This window comes from Kryptolebias marmoratus, linkage group LG10 (assembly GCF_001649575.2).
Source record: "Kryptolebias marmoratus isolate JLee-2015 linkage group LG10, ASM164957v2, whole genome shotgun sequence".
NCBI lineage: Eukaryota > Metazoa > Chordata > Actinopteri > Cyprinodontiformes > Rivulidae > Kryptolebias > Kryptolebias marmoratus.
This window is the reverse complement of record NC_051439.1, coordinates 7,591,490-7,612,055: the sequence shown is the minus strand read 5'-3', so window position 1 is coordinate 7,612,055 and position 20,566 is coordinate 7,591,490. Positions and strand designations below refer to the sequence as shown.

Genomic DNA, 20,566 nt, shown 5'->3' with positions numbered 1-20,566 from the left:
CTGCTGGTTCTTGTTTGACTTTATCCCGTTGAACGCAAGTTAAAAGTATTTCTTCTTTGTCTGTTGTCTAACCTGACGTGAGTCTTTAATATTTGTTTATTTTAGCAACATGCCGTAGATCAGCACCCCATTAATGTTGTATCGTCATTAAATGCATCACTTGTCTGTAGATAATTGCTCATTTTGTGGGATGCAGCAGACGATTCACGCTGCAGCTTCTGAAAGGAAGAGAAAACTTAACGGCTAGCAGTGAAACTACACACGGTTCAAACTGGTGAGAAGTTGTACTTAAAACTATTTGTGCATTTTTGTTGTACTCGGCAGCAATATTATTTCATTTGCTCATTCTGATTCACTCTCTACTGGGTGACTAACAGCGTCAAGTCATCATTTAGTTCATTTGTATTTCACTGAGGCGAGTCAGAAGGATTTAGTAAGGCCATTTTATTTTAGTTTTTTTAAATATGATGCTTGCCCCAGTAGAATTCTCTGTGACATTGTGGATGTAAAAAACATCCTTAAAAACTCAAATTTAGGATTTAATAAGGAAAAGATCATCACTCCCAACCAGTAGTGATTCTAGGGGGTGGCACAGGGTGGCAGCTGCTATTGGAAAAACATATATATTTTGCCACCCCAGTTGCCACCTAATTTGTAGGCTAGTTAATCTAATTTTATGCATTTTGTACAAAGCTGAAAACTTCAATCTCTATCCTAGCTCATTAGATCAGAGTTCACGCACACCCCTCCTTAATTTCAAAATCGGAAAAAAGTGTCCCACTAGGATACGGTTCGGTGGTCTCAGGGTTCCGTCTCTGCTATTTGCAGATGACGTGGTCCTGTTGGCGTCATTGCGCTGTGATCTCCAGCTCTCACTGGAGCGGTTCGCAGCAGAGTGTGAAGAGGATGGGTTGAGGATCAGCTCTCCCAAGGCAGCCCTCAGTCAGAAAATGGTGGACTGCTCTTTCCAGGTTGGGAGTGAGGTGCTGCCTCTAGTGGAGGGGTTTTAGTGTTTAAGGGTTTTGTTCACATGTGAGGGAAGAATGGAGCGTGAGATTGACAAACGGATCGGTGCGGCTTACATGGTGAAGGAGCGGAGCTGCAATGCAAAACTCTCTGTTTACGGATCGGTCTACGTTCATACCCTCACCTGTGGTCATGAACTTTGGGTAGAGACTGAAAGACGGAGATGGCAGATACAGGTGGTCAAAATGAGCTTTCTCCACAGGGTAGCTGGGCTCTCCCTGAGAGATAGGGAAATTTTGTTACCCGTGAGGGATTCGGGGTAGAGCCGCTGCTCCTCCACATCGAGAGGTTGAGGTGATTCGAGCATCTGGTAAGGATGCCTCCTGGACGCCTCCATAGAGAGGTGTTCCAGGCATGTCCAACTGGAAGGAGACCCTGGGGAAGACCAAGGACACGCTGGAGAGACTACGTCTCTCAGTGCCCTGGTAACGCTTTGGAATCCTCCTAGAAGATCTGGAAGAAGTCCACGGAAATACATGTCAAATTTATTTATTCCCTTTTCAAAAGAAATATTGACCAAGGTTGGCCCTCAAGCAGAATCAGATCTTTAATTTAAAGTTTAACACCTGCTCTGTATGTTATTTTACACTTTTCTTGAGACTGCTTCATCTGAAATTCATCACAAACCGGGGAAAACATTTTTTAAATGGTGTTATAAATTAAACTTAGTACTGTGTGAAGAAGCAACTGATTGCGAGTATTTAGTGACTCTGTTACAAAAAAGGTAGTAAAGTATCTGACAAACAAGCTTTGGTTAGTTGTTGTTTTGTGTCATTTATATACACAGACTGATAACCTGAATGCATGAAATTATATCTAAAAGAAAACTTTTCCTGCGACAATAAACTCGGCCCCCCTCCAGGAACCTAAAAATAAAACGATATCTCTAGATTTACCACTTGTCCTACTGTTCGCAAGACGAAAATAAGATGTCCAGTTGTTTTCAGGAGTTTCCAAACAAAAATCCAATATTTTCTCATGCATAGGTTTGATACCGTATCTGGCAGCTGCAGCAGGAAGCAGGTTTGTTCAGCCTCTTTTACTGCCAGAAGGTGTAAATGGGTTGAATCCAGCCCACTGCTTTATGTTTTCACAGTAAAACAGTCGTTATCATCAGGTTAGAACCTGTGGAGCCAGTAAACAAAGACTGCTCAAACATCCACTACAGGTAAATATTCTTCTTAAATACAGACCCAGCATTATTTTAAAGGATGCATATCGCCCACCACCTTTCATGCCAGGGTTTCACACTAAGATCATCTAATGCTGAGAGGAGACAGAGTTGTAGCTGCTTTGGTCAAACCTTGAAAATTGTGTTACGTTAGATCTCATGCAATATTGTGAGCTCTTATGAGATCTATGAGTGCTCAAAGTATGTGTTTTGAATGACTCTCAGCTACTACCACACCAAAGTTTGGCTCAATGCTGATGAATCTGACAAAGCTTTAACTATTACTGTGTTGGCTAAGGTTAACCAGCTGTGGCAGCCATCTTGAAATGGATTGACCCCAGTAGTTAATAAATTGTAGATGTACATCCAGTGAATACTTTCTGAGAGTTTCATCAAAATCAGTCCCAATGTTTCAGAGATATTTTGCTAACAGACCAGCAGTGTTTATCATAGCAATTCTTGCGAAAGTTTTAGACAAATATGCCATGCAATGTGTACTGCTGAGAGTATGTGTTGGGAATGACTCTCAGCTACTACCACACCAATTTTTTAGCAGAAAATCTGTCAAACTGACTGAGTTAAAAGCATTTTTGTAATGGCTAATTTTGATTGGCTGTGGCGGCCCTCTTGAATTGAGCTGACTTCTAAACTTACTGAGTTATAGAGGAAGCTGCAATGGTAACTTTCTGAGAGTAATTATAAAATTTGTCCTGTGGTTTATGAGATATTTTGCTAACAGACAGACAGAGCTTACTGCAACAGTTAGAGGCAACATTTGAAAAGCAGATCTCGCTAGATCAGTAGGAGCTCAGACTATAAGTTGGGGATGACTCTCAGCTACTACCGGAACAAATTTGAGCTTAAATCCTGTAAAACGTGTTGAGTTAGAGCCGCTTTTGTGTTTGCTAAGGTCGCTTAGCTGTTGCGGCCATCTTGAGCAGGATTGACTCCAACACTTAATCAGTTGTAGATGCACATCCAGCCATTACTTTTTGAGAGTTTCGTTTAAATGCGCTCAGTGGTTTAAGAGATATTTTGCTAACAGACAGACACACTCAGACGCTGGTAAAAAAAAAAAACAAACAAAAAAAACATCATCGCCCTTTTGCCTTTGGCGGCGGACGATAGACATCAATTACGCACTCGCTCAGCTCCAATTACGGAAAATAGTTCGCTTTCAGAGAGGAAGTTCTGAGTGAACTAGAGGAGGGAGGGAGAAACTCCAAAGTGAGCGCATCAGTTGAGCCAACGAGCCTCCTCCTGAAACTCCGTGGGATTGCCCCTGTGCGTCTTTTCCGCGGACGCTAAATATAAACCGGTGACAAATAGTCCAAATAGTCCCCAGCAGCAGCCCAACTGTGATGTGGGGGTGGTGCGGCTCCATCTCCAAAAGTCCCCGCTGTTGGATCGGGAGTGCGTCAGGAGAAGGTCGCAGAGCTGCCGCACGCGCTCCTCGCTCTTTGGTTCTCCCCTCCCTCCCCCTCCTCTCCTCTCCTCTCCTCTCCGCGCCGCTCCCGGGTTTACCATGAAGAGACAAAACGCCAGGACCCTCGCCCTCATCGTCAGCATCCTCACCTACCTGGTGGTCGGAGCGGCCGTCTTCCAGACCCTGGAGTCCAAGCAGGAGAGGAGCCACAAGAGGAAGCTGGACGTCAGGAAGCACGAGCTCATGCGCAAATTCAACTTGACCAAAGCCAACTTCGAGGAGCTGGAGCTCGTCGTCCTGCAGCTGAAGCCGCACAAAGCCGGGGTCCAGTGGAGGTTCGCCGGCTCCTTTTACTTCGCCATCACTGTGATCACGACCATAGGTGAGCGCCGCCTGCTCCATTTACACTAATAAAAACTATAATGAAAAACAAAAAAACAAAAAAAAACAACAACTCAAGTCTTGTGTCATTTTTACTTTTAACAAATGACACTTTCTTTCTTTTCTTCTATGTATTTTTCTCCAAGACAGTAAAATAAGTCAAACACTTTTACATCCCTAAATACAAAAAAACTAAATAAATGTATGTCTTTGCTGACTGGTTTTTATTTAAATAGATCAACTATTAGTTAATTAAAAGCCTCGCATCCTTTAAGGAATGCTTATCGCCCGCCGCCTTGTAGACTAACATCATCTTATGTTAAGTCAGAGTGTGTGTTACTGCCACACCACAGTTTAACTCAGTAAATATAACCACCTTTGTGTTTGTTAAGGTCAGTTGGCTCTGGCGGCCATCTTGAATCAGTTTGACTCCAAACGTTCTGATCTGAGAGTTTCATTAAATTCCATCCAGTGGAACTTGGAATATTTTGCTGACAGACAGACAGAGTTGACACGAGCTGTTAATGCTAAAGTTTTAAGCAACAATCACATGTTTTGGGAATGACCCTGAGCTACTACCACACTAAATTTCAGCTCAGTGTCTGTAAAAGTGACTGAATAGAAGTCATTTTTGTGTTTTCTAAGGTGAGCTGATTGTGGCAGCCATTTTCAACTGGGTAGGCTCCAAAAGTGAATCAGTTGTAAATGTACACCCAATATTTACTTTCTGAGAGTTTCATTTAAATTTGCCTGTTGGTTCATGAGATATTTTGCTAACAGACTTGTGAATACAAGCACAGACGCAGACAGAGGCAAAAACTTGATCACCCCAGTTTTTTTTTTTTTTTTAACCAGTCAAGTGTGCTGTCTTTATCACTCCTCCATCAGAGCCTTTCACAGCAGCTGATCTCCCAGGACATCCTTCAGTCCTTCACAATAAGAGCCTCAAACATTTAGCTTACACCGCAAAATACTTTCAGATCATCTGAGTCTTATAAAAAAGAGCTTCCATTATTATTATTATTATTATTATTATTATTATTATTATTATTATTATTATTATTATTATTATTATTATTGTTGTTGTTGTTGTTGTTGTTGTTGTTGTTATACCTGAACCTGACAGTCTGTGTGTGTGAATTATTATTATTATTATTATTATTATTATTATTATTATTATTATTGTTGTTGTTGTTGTTGTTGTTGTTGTTGTTATTATAAGTCAAATAATTCACAACAAAACATGTCAGTGAGGGTTTGGTTTATGGATCCTCTTTGAATTTTTGAATTAATGGTTCCCAAATATTTTCGCAACCAATCAACAAAATAAAAGTGGCAAAAACTTAATTATCCCAAACTGTCTTTGACTAACAATAAAACAAGTCAATTTAAACATGGAAATACTAACAACAACAGCCTTTAGAGCATATCTATTTAGTTATAACTCACATTTTGTCTCATAACAACTGGCAGAAAAAATGTTATTAGCAACCATTTTTACTTTTAATCATTTCAACCCCCAAAACTTGATGTTTGGGGTGTCATTTTTGCCATTTTGACTTTATTCTGGAACTACTATTTTAATGTCTTTTCAACATTTTGACTTTAATTCTGAAACTATAGAGAGAACATAATGAGGAAAATGTCACTTCTCTGCGCTTGAGATCCACTTAGCGTAAACTTTATATTTTAGAAAAGAAACACTAACACAAAAAATCCCCAAAACACACTGCTCGCTAATTTCGGTGGACTACGAAGTGGTACTAGCTGAGAGTTGTAAGAAGGGCTTACAATAAAACAGGAAGTAAACAATTATTAGTTTGTAAAGGATAGAGAAGGGGTGGGAATAAGTAAGTTTATGCTTCTTCTATGTATATTTCTTTGTTTGTTCTGCTTATTTGTTGTTTTATTTAAACATGTTCAAAATAAAGCTTAACAATTAATCAATGAAGTTTTTTATGTCTTTGCCATATATTGCCTTCTTCTGTTTGTATTGTAAATAATGAAATAAAACAGCTGGAAAATGATGATATTATTCTAAACCAAACCTCCAGAGGCAATTAGCCACTTGTTGATGCATTTGTTTCTTTTATTTAGTCCTGGTTTTTTGTCATAATCACGTTTTTAATTTAATAGGCTCATATATCATGAACTACAGGATGCACTTTAGTAAACATTTGCATAAAGAAATCATCTGATGGCCATAGAAAACACAAAAATGTCAGGTTTTGTTTTAGCGGTGTGTTTCTTTTTGAATTTAGTGTTTTGTTTCTGGTTTCTTTTGGTTTATTGTCTTTGTTGTCTTCCTGTTTCATTTGTCCTCAGTCAGCGCTTGTCTTCCTGCCACGCCCATCTTCACCTGTTCCTAATTGTAGTCACTCACCTGTGCCCACTTCCGCTAATTACCTTCAGCTTTAAAACCTGGTCACTTTCTCCACTTCCTCGCTGGTTCATTGTTTGCTTTTCGCTCCTACTCACTACCTATTTCCATGCCTTGCCCTGCCCTTTTCTGGATTTCTGTCATTGTTTGTATTTTTGCTGCCACGTCAGCTTTTGTTTTCGTTTCTTTTATTATTTTAAATAAATTTTTGGTTTTTTATAATGAGTCTGCACTCTGGGTTCATCTCGTTCTCCACCGCTCGTGATAAAAAATGGCTCCAGCTCAGTGGATTTTGCAGCTGTTGAGCTCAGCGTTGGTGTGGTAGTAGCTGAGAGTCATTCCCGACACATACTCTGAGCTTGTATTTTCCCATAAGATCACACATGATGATTTCAAGGTTTGACCGAAACGGCTACTACTCCGTCATCATTTCTCAACATAAGCTGATCTCAGTCTCAAACATGACAGGCAGCGGGCGACATGCATTACTTGAGGAATGCTAGGCCTTTAATGTTGATGTGTTTTCACATGTGAGGATTTGGGACATTTCACACATAAAGTTCATGTTTTGTTTCTTCCTGACCTGGAAGTCTCATGGTTTTAATGTTAATCCATCAGTTGAAAGATTTTACTGAAGCTTAAATCGTTGATGTGCAATAAAAATGTCCCCTGTTACAAAATAATGTCCCACTCTGGATGTTCTGTAATTGTATTTCAAACAGTTTCACATGTAGTTCAAGGTCAAATTGTCCGGCAGCAGCTTATGGTGCGTTTGACTCATAACGTCCAACACCAGTGCAGATATTCTGCCATCAAGGTGACGTCATTTTCTTGGAGATTTCTGGTTATTTCAGCAGGACGAAGCCAGATTTCTGCAGAACTAACATAGGCAGTATGTCTGCTTCAGGAGCCCACCTGCAGGCCAGACCTGATGCATTATGGGAAGAACCGCACAACAGAGACCACACACCAACAGGCTGCCAACATCTTGAATTTGTCTGAATCTTTTTGCAAAAATTCTACTTTATGTTTAAATTATTTTTGTATCAATTTTCCAAACATAAGGACGTTGATTAGTGAAGACACTAAAGCTGTTTTTGTCTGTGTGTCTATTAAATAAAGCTTTGAACGAATCTTAAGCCAAGTTCTTTATGCAAACTTAGCTGTTTGGGAATTGAACTGGGATTCATACACATTTATTTAACTCCAAAGGCTTATATATTTTTTTTATATTTTTTTAGTTTAGAGAGGATTCTTCTTCTGGATTCACTCATATATATAAATATATATATTAAATTACCTCAATATCTAGCAATAATTCAGAGTTTGTGGCACAGTTTGTGTAATCTGTCATCACAGCATCTGTTCTTGGTCTTTGTTTGCTACATAGAGTAAAATATTTTACAAATAAAAAAATACTACATGTCTAATCGAATAAAACACAACAAAGTGTACAGTTTGAGTGTAGATGTAAAACGTTAAGACCTTTTACATCCTGGAGAAGACGTGGTTTTGGTTCAGGATGAGTCCTGATGATAAATAATTTTGATGTCTTTCTGATGGATAAAAGATGATAAAAGTGTGGAAGTTAAGAATACCTGAATGTTAGGCCGCTATCTCCCTGAGCTGTGACTGCTAGAGTCCAAAATGTCTTGTCACGTTCCCGGGGACTCTTAATCTTGAGTTGCCAACTAGTCTCCAACAGTTTCTAGCGAGATCCTAGCCTTAGATCTGTATCTGTGTGTGTCGTCATGTGCCCACAGGTGTAAATGTGTGTGATGTACCTTCTCTTAGGTTACGGCCACGCAGCACCCAGCACCGACTCAGGGAAAGTGTTCTGCATGTTCTACGCCCTCCTCGGCATACCTCTGACCCTGGTCATGTTCCAGAGCCTGGGCGAGCGCATCAACACGTTCGTCCGGTACCTGCTGCACCAAGCCAAGAAGTGCCTGGGAATGCATCAGACTGAGGTCTCCATGGCGAACATGGTGACGGTGGGCTTCTTCTCCTGCATGAGCACCCTGTGCGTGGGGGCTGTGTTGTTCTCCCACTGCGAGGGCTGGAGCTTCCTCCACGCCTTCTACTACTGCTTCATTACGCTCACCACCATCGGCTTTGGAGACTACGTGGCTCTGCAGAAGGACGACTCGCTGCAGAACGACCCGCGGTACGTGGCTTTCTGCTTCATTTACATCCTCATGGGCCTGACGGTGATCGGGGCCTTCCTGAACCTGGTCGTGCTCCGCTTCCTGACCATGAACATGGAGGACGAGCGGCGAGACGTCAAGCAGAAGGCCCTGCTGTCTGCCAGCAAGCCCCGAGGGGAAGTGTCTCGCCTCCTGCCCCCCTCAACCTCGACCTCCTCCACACCTGTAGCAGAGGACGCCGCAAAGGCTAAAGATTTAAAAGGTGCCTACACTGAGGTGCTGCATTTTCAGACTATATGCTCCTGCTTGTGGTACAGGAGCAAAGAGAAGCTGCAGGGCTCCATACCCACCATGATCTCTCAGGAGCTGCCATTTTCCGATGCCTACTTACAGCAGAACAGTGACTGTCCTCACTACATGGAGCCGAGATCAACAGGCTGCATGTGCAGTCCACGTCAATGCACGAGCATAAGCTCCATAACAACAGGCCTACACATTCTCTCTCCATTCAGGGTGTTTAAGAGACGCAGCTCTGTCTAGCCTTTCGCCTCCGACAGCTTTCACTTTTAACACCGCCGGGAGGGAAACAGACACTCGAGAGTCCTCATAACAAAGACTTAACTGCAAAAGTAAATGTTTGTGGTGCTATAATCCTAGTATTCCAACAGTATCATGCGCAAGAGGAACAAGCGCTTCCAGCAGTGTAAACAGCAAAGTCTTACTCAAATATGGATTGGAAACAGAGCAGCCTGCCGTGTTGTCATTGGAGGCCTTCTGTGTGCTTAGAGGCGTCAGGTGGGCCTTTTGGAAGTCATGTGGGTCACTGCACATGAACACGCCGCGGCGCATACGGCGTACAGTGTACACAATATGGAGGTAAACGCAAAGCAGGCGCCGAGCAGGTGGACTCTGCTGAGGAGTGACTCAGGAAAAGATGACATAACTCAAATATCTCAGCTCCGCAGCTACTTTGTGTTGTTTTTTTTGTTTTTTTTTATCATTAACATCAGGCTCATTGCCTGAGTTTTATCATGTTCTTGAAGATTCTTCACAGTGTAAAGGCAAACGATAATGTTTCTGCCTGTGTCTATGTGTGTGTGTGTCTGTCTGTTGGCAAAATATCTCATGAAGCACTGGATAAAATTGAATGAAACTCACAAAACGTTATTATAACCGGCTTTAACTGAATCAGTTTTATTAAAGACATTTACCTAAAATTTGGTGTGGTAGTCGGTGAGACTCATCCCCAATTTATACTCTGACGGCTGACTGATCACATGAAACTTGTTCTTAAAACTGTGTCATTACCTGTTGGGGTCAGAGCTGTCTGTCTGTTAGCAAAATATCCCATGAACCACATGACGGATTTGAATGAAACCTTCAGGAAATAATCATTAGATGCACCTCTACACCTGATTAACCTTTGGAGCCAGTCTGATTCAAGATGGCCAACACAGTCGACTGAGATCAGAAAACAGAGCAGGGGCTATAATTCAGTCAATTTTACAGCTACTGAGATCAAATTTGGTGTGGTTGTAGCTGAGAGTCATTCCCAACACATACCCAGAGTGTTACATCTTGTGATATTGTATGAAATTGCACATAATGTCTTTTTCAGCATAAGATGATCTTAGTTTAAAACTTTGGCATGAAAGGCAGCTGCGATATGCCTTCTTTCAGAGAATGCTGGGCCTTTAACTTCAACCTGTTCTGATGGTCAAAACCTTAGTTCAGCTGACATGTACCAATAACTTCATATGACTCACAGGTATAGCTGCTCCTGTTATTGTGACTTCCAGTGAGCTTTGCACAAATTACTGGTGCCTCAGTCACAAACTCTACATTATGTCATTTGACGTGTGGACATTTTTATAAACATCTTGTTGAAATATTCCAAACACTGTAAAACTACATTTGCAGAAAATCACAACACACTTAGGCTCAGCCTATCTGGCAAGACTCAACAAAAACTAACTGTGACGCACTTCGCCCACACGTTTACCGCTGGATATTATCGGGTTTTTGAGATCAGTTGTCTGGATTTTGGTTTGCCAGTCGATCCTTGGTGCTGCTGGGTCCAGACGTCAGAGAGGGAATCGTTTGCTTCATGGGTTCTCCTACGAGGCAACAGCTTTCTGAGATCCAGAGGGGTCACCTGGTCTTTGAACTCCCAAAGGTTCTGATATGATTGCCGTAAAAACAGAAAAAAACATACTGAAAACTCGAAGCACTCAGAGAGCACAAACCTCCACCAAGGCCATGGCGTGATTAAAAACTAGTGTGATCTGGATCATCGTCATCAACCCCAACGTTTCCTGAACATTTCCTCCAAATCTGATTATTAGTTTTTACCTGATCTTTACTGACAGAGAGACAAACAAACCAACAGACACAACCGGAAACAAAACTTCCTTGGTGGAGGAAACAAAAGGGTCACATGTAGGAGCAGAGACAAGTTTTTAACAAAGGGGGTTACCTGTGACCTTGACCTTTGACCCCATTAACCTTGAATTCAACAGGCATCATCTTTGACCCCTGAGGTGTGCAGCTGTGCAGTTTGACATTCCTACATTACACAGCTGCAGAGTTAGAGCACCAGGTCATCTGTGATGTTGACCTTTGACCCCATGACCTTGAAATCAATGGTGATCAAACTTGACCTAAGAGGTGTCTAACTGTGCAGTTTAATTTTCCTCTGTTACGTGGTTGCACAGTTAGAGCACAAGGTCATCTGTGAGCTTGACCTTTGACCCCATCACTTTGAAATCAATAGTGATCACCCTTGACCCATGAGGTCTCCAGCTGTGGAGTTTAACATCCCTTTTATACAGCTGCAGAGTTAGAGCACGGGCTGATCTGTGACCTTGAAGTTTGACCGAATCACTACCAAAATGTAATCTCTTGTTCCTTGTTTGATGTTTCCTGGCAGTTTCATGAAAATCTGTTCATAACTTTTTTAGTAATCCTCTATGCAGACAGACAGACAAACAAACAGACACTAAACATAAAACATAACCTCCTTATTGGAGGCAAAAAGCAGGCAAAAACACTTTTCCAACCCCTAAAATTACATATAATCATGTCTGTTAGGAAATGTTAGGGATATTGTATGTTTGCACTCTTGCTGATACTTAAATAGATTAAATCAAACAGAAGTCTACATCCAGAAGTCACAGAAAACAATCATCCTGTTTGTAGCTGAAAGAAGCTTCTTGGAGGCTCACTAATTATTAGTGTCTTGTGTCCCTCGCTTATTTGTGTCTGTGGCCATTTCTTCAATATATTTACGCAAAAAGCCAGCAATGATATAACTCATTAAAGATTTAGCATTCATTGAAGGAATACATATCACCCATTGCCTTTGATGTTTTAAACTGAAATCATCTAATGCTGAAAAGGGTCGTAGTTATAGCTCCGGTCAAACCTCATAAATGACTTTATGTGTAGTCTCATACAATACTGTAGGACCTCATGAGATGTGTATGAGCTTAAAGCATATCAGAGGGAAGACTATCAGCTACTACCACACAAAATTTAGCTCATTATCTGTAAAATTGACTGATTAAGAGCCATTTTCGTGTTGGCTAATCTCAATTGGATGTGGCAGCCATCTTAAATTAGATTGAGTCCAAATGTTAATGACTGTTAGATGTACATCTGATCATTACTTTCTGAGAGTTCCATTAAGATCCACCTATTGGTTCATGAGATATTTTGCTAACAGACAGACAGTGTTGACACCAACAATTATTACCAGTGTTTTTGTTTTTTAATTTTTTAATACGTATTGCTTGATGTATGTTTTCAGGTTGATGCTCAGCTACTACCACATCAAATTGTGGCTCAGTATCTGTAAAATTAGATGAGTTATCGCCATTTTAGTGTTTGATAAGGTCTATTGCCTGTGGCGGTTAACTTAAATTGGGTTGACTCCAAAATTTAATCAGTTGTAGGTGTACACCGACTGAATGTTTCCTGAAAGTTTCATTAAAATTCATCCAGTGGTTCATGAGCTATTTTGCTAACAGACAGACTAAGTTGACTTCAATAGTTAATGCCAAAGTTATAAAGACAAATTTTGCTCAATCAGTTAGCTCCTAAAATTTGTTTTGGGGGTGATGCTCAGCTACTACCACACCAAATTTCAAGTCAGTATCTGTAAAATTGGCGTAGTCATTTTGTGTTTGCTAAGGTCTCTTAGCTGTGGTGGCCATCTTGAATTGACTCCAAAAGTTAATCAGCTGTAGATGTACATCCAGTAATTACTTTCTGAGAACTTCATTAAAATTCATCAAGTGGTAATGAGATTATTTGCTAATGAACAAACAAAAACACACACATCAGAAGCCTGAGAAGCCTTGGCTGATTTGTCAGTGGCAGCAGAAAATAAAATACTAACGTTACATTCAAGCAAAATGCTTAAACTTCTTAAAAATGAAGTGCACAACGATGGCAAGTCACATCTGGACCGCGCAGTAGATGCAAACTATTTTAGTTTTAGTTTGTAGTGACAGATGGGAGGGGGTTACCACGCTGGTACGCTGATAATTAGTTGGCTGTCAATCACAGACAACTAAGACTCAATAGAGTGAGCCTGGGTGATTGATGAAAACAATATCTTTCGTTTCATATTTGCTCTGAGCCTGAGCACATTTAAATGCTTGGAGTAGGATTGTTCTGAAGGTGGCATGATGTAAAATCCCCTTCGCCTTGTTTTGAGGAGCGACAACAAACGTGTCTGTAGGTGGAAGCTTTTGAGATGTTGCTGATGTGCATCCACTCACCATCTCCAAATGGAGATCTGTGCGTATGTGTGTGTGTGTTTGTTTGACAGTTAGCTAAAATATCTCATGAACCAGAGCACAGATTTTAGTGAATCTCTCAGAAAGTGATCAGTGGATGTCCATCTACAGCTGATTTGCTTTTGGGGTCAATCCAGATGAAGCTAGCTCGCCTCAGCCAAGACAAAAAAAAAATGGCTCCAGCTCAGTCAGTTTTGTAGATATGGAGCTAAAGCTTGATGTGGTCGTAGCTGAGAGTCATCCTCAACACACACTTCCAACACATTTTGCAAGATTTCAAAATATCACACCTAAGGTTGCACATTTTCATAAATTTGACCACATGTTCTTAGTTTAAAAGTCTGGCTTCAAAGAATGCTAGGCTTTTAATATTTATGCTGTTTTTGTGTTAGCTGTACGGCAGCGTTCAACTCAGGGGCCTACAGTTCACACTACATTAAAAATTGGTGGTAGTATGCACTTGTTTGACAAACTGTCTATTCTAAAGAAGAAAAAAAAAATTAATATCATTTCAGGTTTTAGTTCTTGAGGTCCCTGAGTGATAAATTAACGTGGATAACAGCAAATCTCCTCACACAGCATCTCCTCCTCCTCGTTGTGCTTTCTTTGCTCATGGTTCGACTTAGACGTCCTTTTTGTCTGTGTTTATCGGTGCTACCTTTTTGAGCGGTAGTTTTCTTGTCACACAAGGTGCTGTCTGCATGTACAGACCACTCCGCCGATCGCAGCAGAACTTGGCGGATCGTCGCACACGACAGCGTTTACGACACACAGATGTCGTGGTTCAAGCGGACCTGGGGAGCGTGAATTTCATCGTAGACCAGGGGTCTGCAACCTGCGGCTCCTGGACCCTTCCGCTGCGGCGCTCTGGAGCTTTCACCAAAACCGACAATAAAATGAACAATATCTGAATGTCTAACGACAACAGGAAAACAAAAGAACTGTATGGCAACTCCTTCTGATAACACCATGAGCTACATGAGCAACATCCTGCCTTAGATAAAAACTTTGAAGTACAGGATGATCTCTGAATTTATGGGGGAAAAAGTATCCCAATCGATCTAACAAAATAGTCTATTTTTTATTTCAAAGTGGGACACTTATATTAAATTTATAAAAATATAGAAAAGAGTCACATGGGCCTTCATAGTTCAGTGCTTAGAGTTTATCAGTGGGGGTCTACACAAGAAAATGCTCTATTTTTTCTTATATTATATAAAAGCCAGGTCTTTTTCTTTGTTTCAACATGTAAAAATGACTATAACTATCAACAGTTTCTTACAGATCTCTTCATTTACAACGTCACAAACTGGATGTATTGTTTTATACGTAGTAATACATAACAATAACTGCATTGTGTTGCTTTTTTTTTTTTACTTTATTTCAAGCTTCAAGTACTTTTTGCAGTTCTGAACAGGTTTTATGTAGCGGGAGAAAAGGAGCAGGAGTGGTTTTTATGACTCTAAAGGTTGCAGAACCTGGTCTCAAGCCAACATCTGCATCAGCAGAACCAACATAAAGTACAGATTCAAGGCTCAAACCAATGTTTTTATATTGTTCCTCACACTGATCTGTCACATATCATGGTATTTGTTTAGTCTCCACAATGGCAGAAAAAGAAAATGTAGTGTGACGCCAACCCAGTGTAAAAAGAGTCCATTTTACTATTAGCATGAAGAACTTTAAATTCTCACATCTGAAAAGCAATCTGAACTAAATAAAAGGACAAACTGATTGTTAAATCCGAGTCTCCGTCAGCTCTTTCGGTTTGTGGAGATGTTTTCCAGCCATAACAGACATTTTACCTGCAGACGAACCGAGCCAACGGCAGCCGGTTCTTTTTAGGAGTCGTTCTGGAAAAAGTCTGAAATCATCACCTCAAGCAGAACGTGAGTCATGAGGGGGCACTGACGAATGATTGGAAGCGTTTTTGTTTCAGTGTTCGAAAATAAACTGACCAGCTGAGATGTCGTGGTGAGTCTGTGGGTGCATTTTTTGTCTTTTAACTTTGCAGCTTCTCTTGTTTGCCTTGTGGGGTGACTTCCTGTCCGTGGGACTAACAAGAGCAGGTGTAATTCTTATTTACAATAATAATTTACTTAGTGTCTATAAAACCAGATTTCATGTTTTAAGATGCGCATGTATATTTTCCACAACTAATGTTTTAGTTTGTGTGTATGTTCACGTGTCTGTCTTTTAGTAAAAGTACCCTATAAACCACTACACAAATTTTAATGAAAGTCTGCCCCATTCAAGATGGCTGCCACAGTTAATCAACCTAACTCGGCCAATTTTACACATATTGAGCTAAAACCTGATGTGGCAGTAGCCGAGAGTCATCCCCAACGCATGCTTCAAGCGCTGACAGATCACACAAAATCTCTTCATACTGTGTGAGTTTGTGTATATTGTTATTTTCAAGCTTCGGCCTAAATGGCTACAACTCATTTCTCAACACGAAGCGATCTTAATTTTAAACTCTTCCATGAAGGGTGGCGGGAGATAAGCATTCCTACGAGGAATGCTTAGCCTTTAATTATTAAATTAATTAATTTGTTTGTTTCTTATTTAGTCATGTTAATAATACTGTACTGTAAAGCCCAATGTGTACAAAAATCCTTTTTAGAAGCTACATATATATATATATATATATATAGCTATATATATTGTCCAGTAAATTCTTGTTTTTGAGTTTCTTTGTTGAGTCTTCATGTGCTCTGAAATCTGAGACCACCTACCTGATGGCTAAAGTTTTGTCTCTTATTGGGTCACGAAACAGGACAACTGTCCCAAACACAGCAGCAAATCTACAACAAAAAAAAGCAAGAATTGGTTGCAAAGACCCAGTCAAAGTCTGCACCTGAACCTGACTGATATAAACTATTATGTGAGCAAACTTCACCAGTTTCCAAAGGATGATTACTTCCAGTCACTGCTGTTGATGCTGAATCGTGTGGTGAATTGATTTTATTTATTTATTTTTTTGCCTAGTTTTGCGAGGTTTTGATTTCTTTCCTGGTAAATAACTGATAGTGTGCAACACATCCTTTCAGGAGACGATAATGTGGAAGATGTTTGAACTGAAAGCAGTTGTACTCACTGTATCTTTAGCCGTGACTGTACATAGTATCCACACAGTTTTAGCATTTCCATGCTGTTTGTCAACATGTGCTGCGAAAGAAAATCCTGCTGAATGTATAGAAATGACCATTATGTCCAGATGGTTTCCCCCTGGGAATTCTGACTGGAATCCAGCTTTGGACAACCTACAGCAGGTTAGTCGCAAACCAAAGTGTGGCATTGTATCATTATGTCATATCTCCAGGCAGTATGTCTATGTGTTATATCCAACTCCTTATTATGTGGCACAACAGACTGTGAGTGTAAAAATAACTGTAACACTTAAAGCAACAAATAGTATTTGGGAGTAGGCGTTAATGTCTGAGCTGTTACTAGAACACCACTAAAACCAGGAGTTAAACATGTAGCATTACTGCGGGAAAAAAGCAGCATTCTATTTCAGTAATTGGTTAGAAAATAGCTTATTTTTACAGTTAGTACATCAAGATACAATCTTTCCAAAGAAACTCACTTGACCATCACAGAGTTTTATCAAACAAAGAGGAAAACAAAATCAACAAACAAAAACATCTAAAGAAGGAACATTTTCATACAGATAAAGTAAATACAATCTTGACCTCAGAAACTTCACTTTTCACTTCAGCAAATAAAATTTAGACTTTCTGTATCTATCAAAATCAACATTAAGTTGTAATAACCAATATATATATATTAATTTGGACCATTAGGGTTAGGTATAGGTTAGATATAGCACCTGATACTCCACAAAGAAAGAAGAACTTTTAATCAATTTGACAGCAAACACAGAGCCTCTGACTTTTTTCCTAAATTTTATGTACCATTTAGTTTTATTATTATCATGTTCACTTTATTTGTAAGTGATACAACCAAATCTTTGCTTATTCAGATACTTTTAAGTTTCCTGACATATGATGGTCATTACTAATTTGTTCTTTGTATTTACAAGGATCCTGGATATGATTTCAGACTGTTTTTTTATATTCTGTAAACCAGGAACACTATTAAGAGGGGTACCCAGGGGGGCAATGTCCCCCTTCTATAATTTCTTTTGGGCCCCCTGGATGCCCAAATGTTACTATGTCTAATATACATAGTCTGTCTGTTAGCAAAATATGAACCACTAGACATGACTGCACTGTTCTCAGTTAGTTATATCAACTGTAAAGTAAAACACAAATGAAAAAAAAAAAAAAAAAAATGCCAGATCGGCTTATATCAAAAAGCAATTCCTTAAATTCTACACTGCAGTGTTTTTCAAATAGTGCATATATTACAGCAGCAGAGTAAAACACCTGAACTTCCACTTTTTAATCTCTTCAGGTCCTGAAAAGAGCTTTACAATGTTTCTCATTCACACGTGTCACTTCAAAAATGACCAGACTATCCCTTTAATCTTCCTGAAGCCCTCATAAGAAGAAGAGACAAAGAGAGGAAGAGAAGCTCCTGTAACTTCAGGTCAATTTGACCCAAATTCCACAGGAGGGTTAAAGAAACTTCAAAATGCAGTATCATAAAAATACAAAGCACTTTCTCTCTTTGTCTCTGCTGAAAATCAAAACAAATCGCCAAAGACCAGAATTATCCCATCAAAGTGTCAGTTGCTAAGGGCAATTAGGAACCATATCTCGTTATCAAATTTTGCTCGCCGCTGCAACGCTGAACCAGATTGTGAGAACTGGTCATGTGCCTGTGAATCTGCCTCGGGCTATTAGACGTGGAGCACAGAGGAGCAACAGAAGGAGTGTCCACTGGACAAATTCTTGTATTGACCCCCTATAGCTATAGCATCTGCTGTTTTCTACTTTGGCCACAGACCTGAGTATCTATGTCAAAGACAAAAATAGGTCCACAGAGAAGGTCAGCTATGACATCACGCCGTTTGGTAATAAATTGTGAGGAAAAAACTCTGACAGGGTCAAAAGTTTGATTCACGTATTAATGCCTTTTCGGACCTGAAAGAGACCATTGTGTGTCTGTTATGTGTGTCTTAATGATTATTGGTATTATCGCCCGCCACTGACCATATCTGTGCGTGTGTGTTGGTTTGTCTTTACTGCTAGCACATTATCTCATGAATCAGTGGGTAAATTTTAATGAAACTCTCAAAAAGTAATCATTGGATGTATGTCTACAATCAACTTTTCATGTCAAGATGGCCGCCACAGCTAAGCAACCTTAGCAAACAACTTAGACGGGTTTACAGAGATAAAGCTAATCAGCTAATCATCCCCAACTAATACTTGTGAAACTCTTTAAAAAGTAAATATTGCAAGAATATCAACTGAACTTTTGAAGTCAGCCAAATTCAAGATGGCTGCCACAGTCAACTGACCGTAGGAAGCACAAACGTTGCTCTAACTCACCTTAATTCTAATGAAATTGTGCTCAAACTTGGTGTGTTAGTGGCTGGGCCTGATTCCCAACACATATTCAAAGCACTAACCTTTGCACAATATGTTTAAAATGTTGCCATTACCTGTTGGAGTCAAGTTTGTCTGTTTGCAAAGTATTTCATCAGCCATTGGACTGATCTGGTAATGATTGGTTGTACGTTATCTTTTGGAGTCATCCCAATTCAAGTTGGTCACTACAGCTAATCGAACTTAGCCAAGGCAAAAATGTCTGTAACTCAGTTCAATTTAAAAATGTTGAGCCTGAGAGGGTTAATGTAGATAGCTCGCAAAATTGCACGAAAGTTTGCATATCATTTGCTAGGTTTGATCAAAACAGCTACAACTATTTCTTTTCTTATCTTAGTTTTAAACTCTGCACTCTGATTTACTTCAAGGAACGCTAGGGCTTCAATTATTAAGACAATTTTGTATTGTTTTTACTTTTGGACTTCTGGTGTTTACTCATTTCATTAATATAGTTGTTTTTGAGCGTTTTTGAGAGTTGGTAGTAATATTTAACAAATCTGTTAGTTATCAGAAATAATAACTAAGAGATCTCGCTCATTAAGTATGCTGACAACATGGTTCTGGTTGCTAAAGGACACTGATAGGCCTTTCTACTCCCAGCTCATAGAGTAACTCTCTGCCTGGTTTGATGATAGTTTTCTGGCCCTCAATGTCAGTAAAACCAGGAAGTTTTACCTGGGAGCAGCTAGCAACGTGCCTGCAATCAGGCCTTCCATTATAAAAGGGCAGGAAGTAGAGCAGGTGACTGAATTCAAACATCTCAGAACAATAATAGACAACAAGCTGATCTTTTACAAAAAAAGCCAGACCTCTACATAAGCTAAGGGGCTTTAATGCCAGCAAGCAAACACACCCTGCAATTGATGCACAGGTCACTTTTCAAAAGAGCTGTCTCCTTTAATGTGGTCTCATGGTATGGGAACCTCCTAGATGGAGACAGGAACAAGTTGACCTTGGTGCTTAAATGTGCTGCTAAACATGAGTTCTTGGTAACATTTTATCGGGCCCCTAATATAACATTTAAATATTATTATATCTAGCCTTCCAGTTTGGGACAGATCGAGTCTCTATCACCTCTCATTTAGTTTAGTGACGTCTTCCAGTCACTTCCAGAGTTACTTTGAAGCCAAGAAAATTATGTTTTCATTTCACAGTAATCTTTGATTTTGATGTGAAAAGAGCAACAGAGAGCATGAAATGGGACCGATCAAATTGTTGTTGATAAACGATATCGGGTGCCTGACTTGCGTAGGTGTGCATCAGAGTAAGGATGAGTCTGCTTTAATGTATAAGGTCTTTTTCTGTATTTTCTTCTTGTTTCAAAGTTAAATGTTAGTAGCTGTATGATCAGATTTTCTTTGATGAAAAATCATAAAGAATGAATGCTAATGATGTGTCTCTTAAAGTTTGATCTATATTTCTTTGTTAATTAAAGTATGTTTGCGCTAAATTCTAAATAACATGTAACTGGGAAAAGTTGTTTGATATTTCTATATGAATGATATGACATACTACATCTAAAACCAGGGTTAATTTATATATGTTTTCAATAAATATTGATTTGGATTGGCCCTTGGCTAGGACCCAGTTATTAATTTTGGCCCCCTTGTGTCGCTGGAGGAGACAGTGCTCCGCGGGCGCGTTGCTGCTCTCCGAGTGTCCGCGAACGTCGCACTCTAAAGCCGCTACCGCTTTAAGGAGCAGATACAAC

General features: G+C 39.9%; 1 protein-coding gene across 1 annotated transcript; it reads left to right on the top strand.

Annotated features, from left to right (window-relative positions):
- Positions 1-3,352: 3,352 nt before the first annotated feature.
- Positions 3,353-9,906, top strand: kcnk3b (potassium channel, subfamily K, member 3b). Its single transcript, XM_017413728.3, has 2 exons — positions 3,353-4,005; positions 8,179-9,906. The coding sequence occupies exons 1-2, from the start codon at positions 3,723-3,725 to the stop codon at positions 9,069-9,071; spliced, it is 1,176 nt and encodes a 391-aa protein (XP_017269217.1). The 5' UTR covers positions 3,353-3,722; the 3' UTR covers positions 9,072-9,906.
- Positions 9,907-20,566: the final 10,660 nt, after the last annotated feature.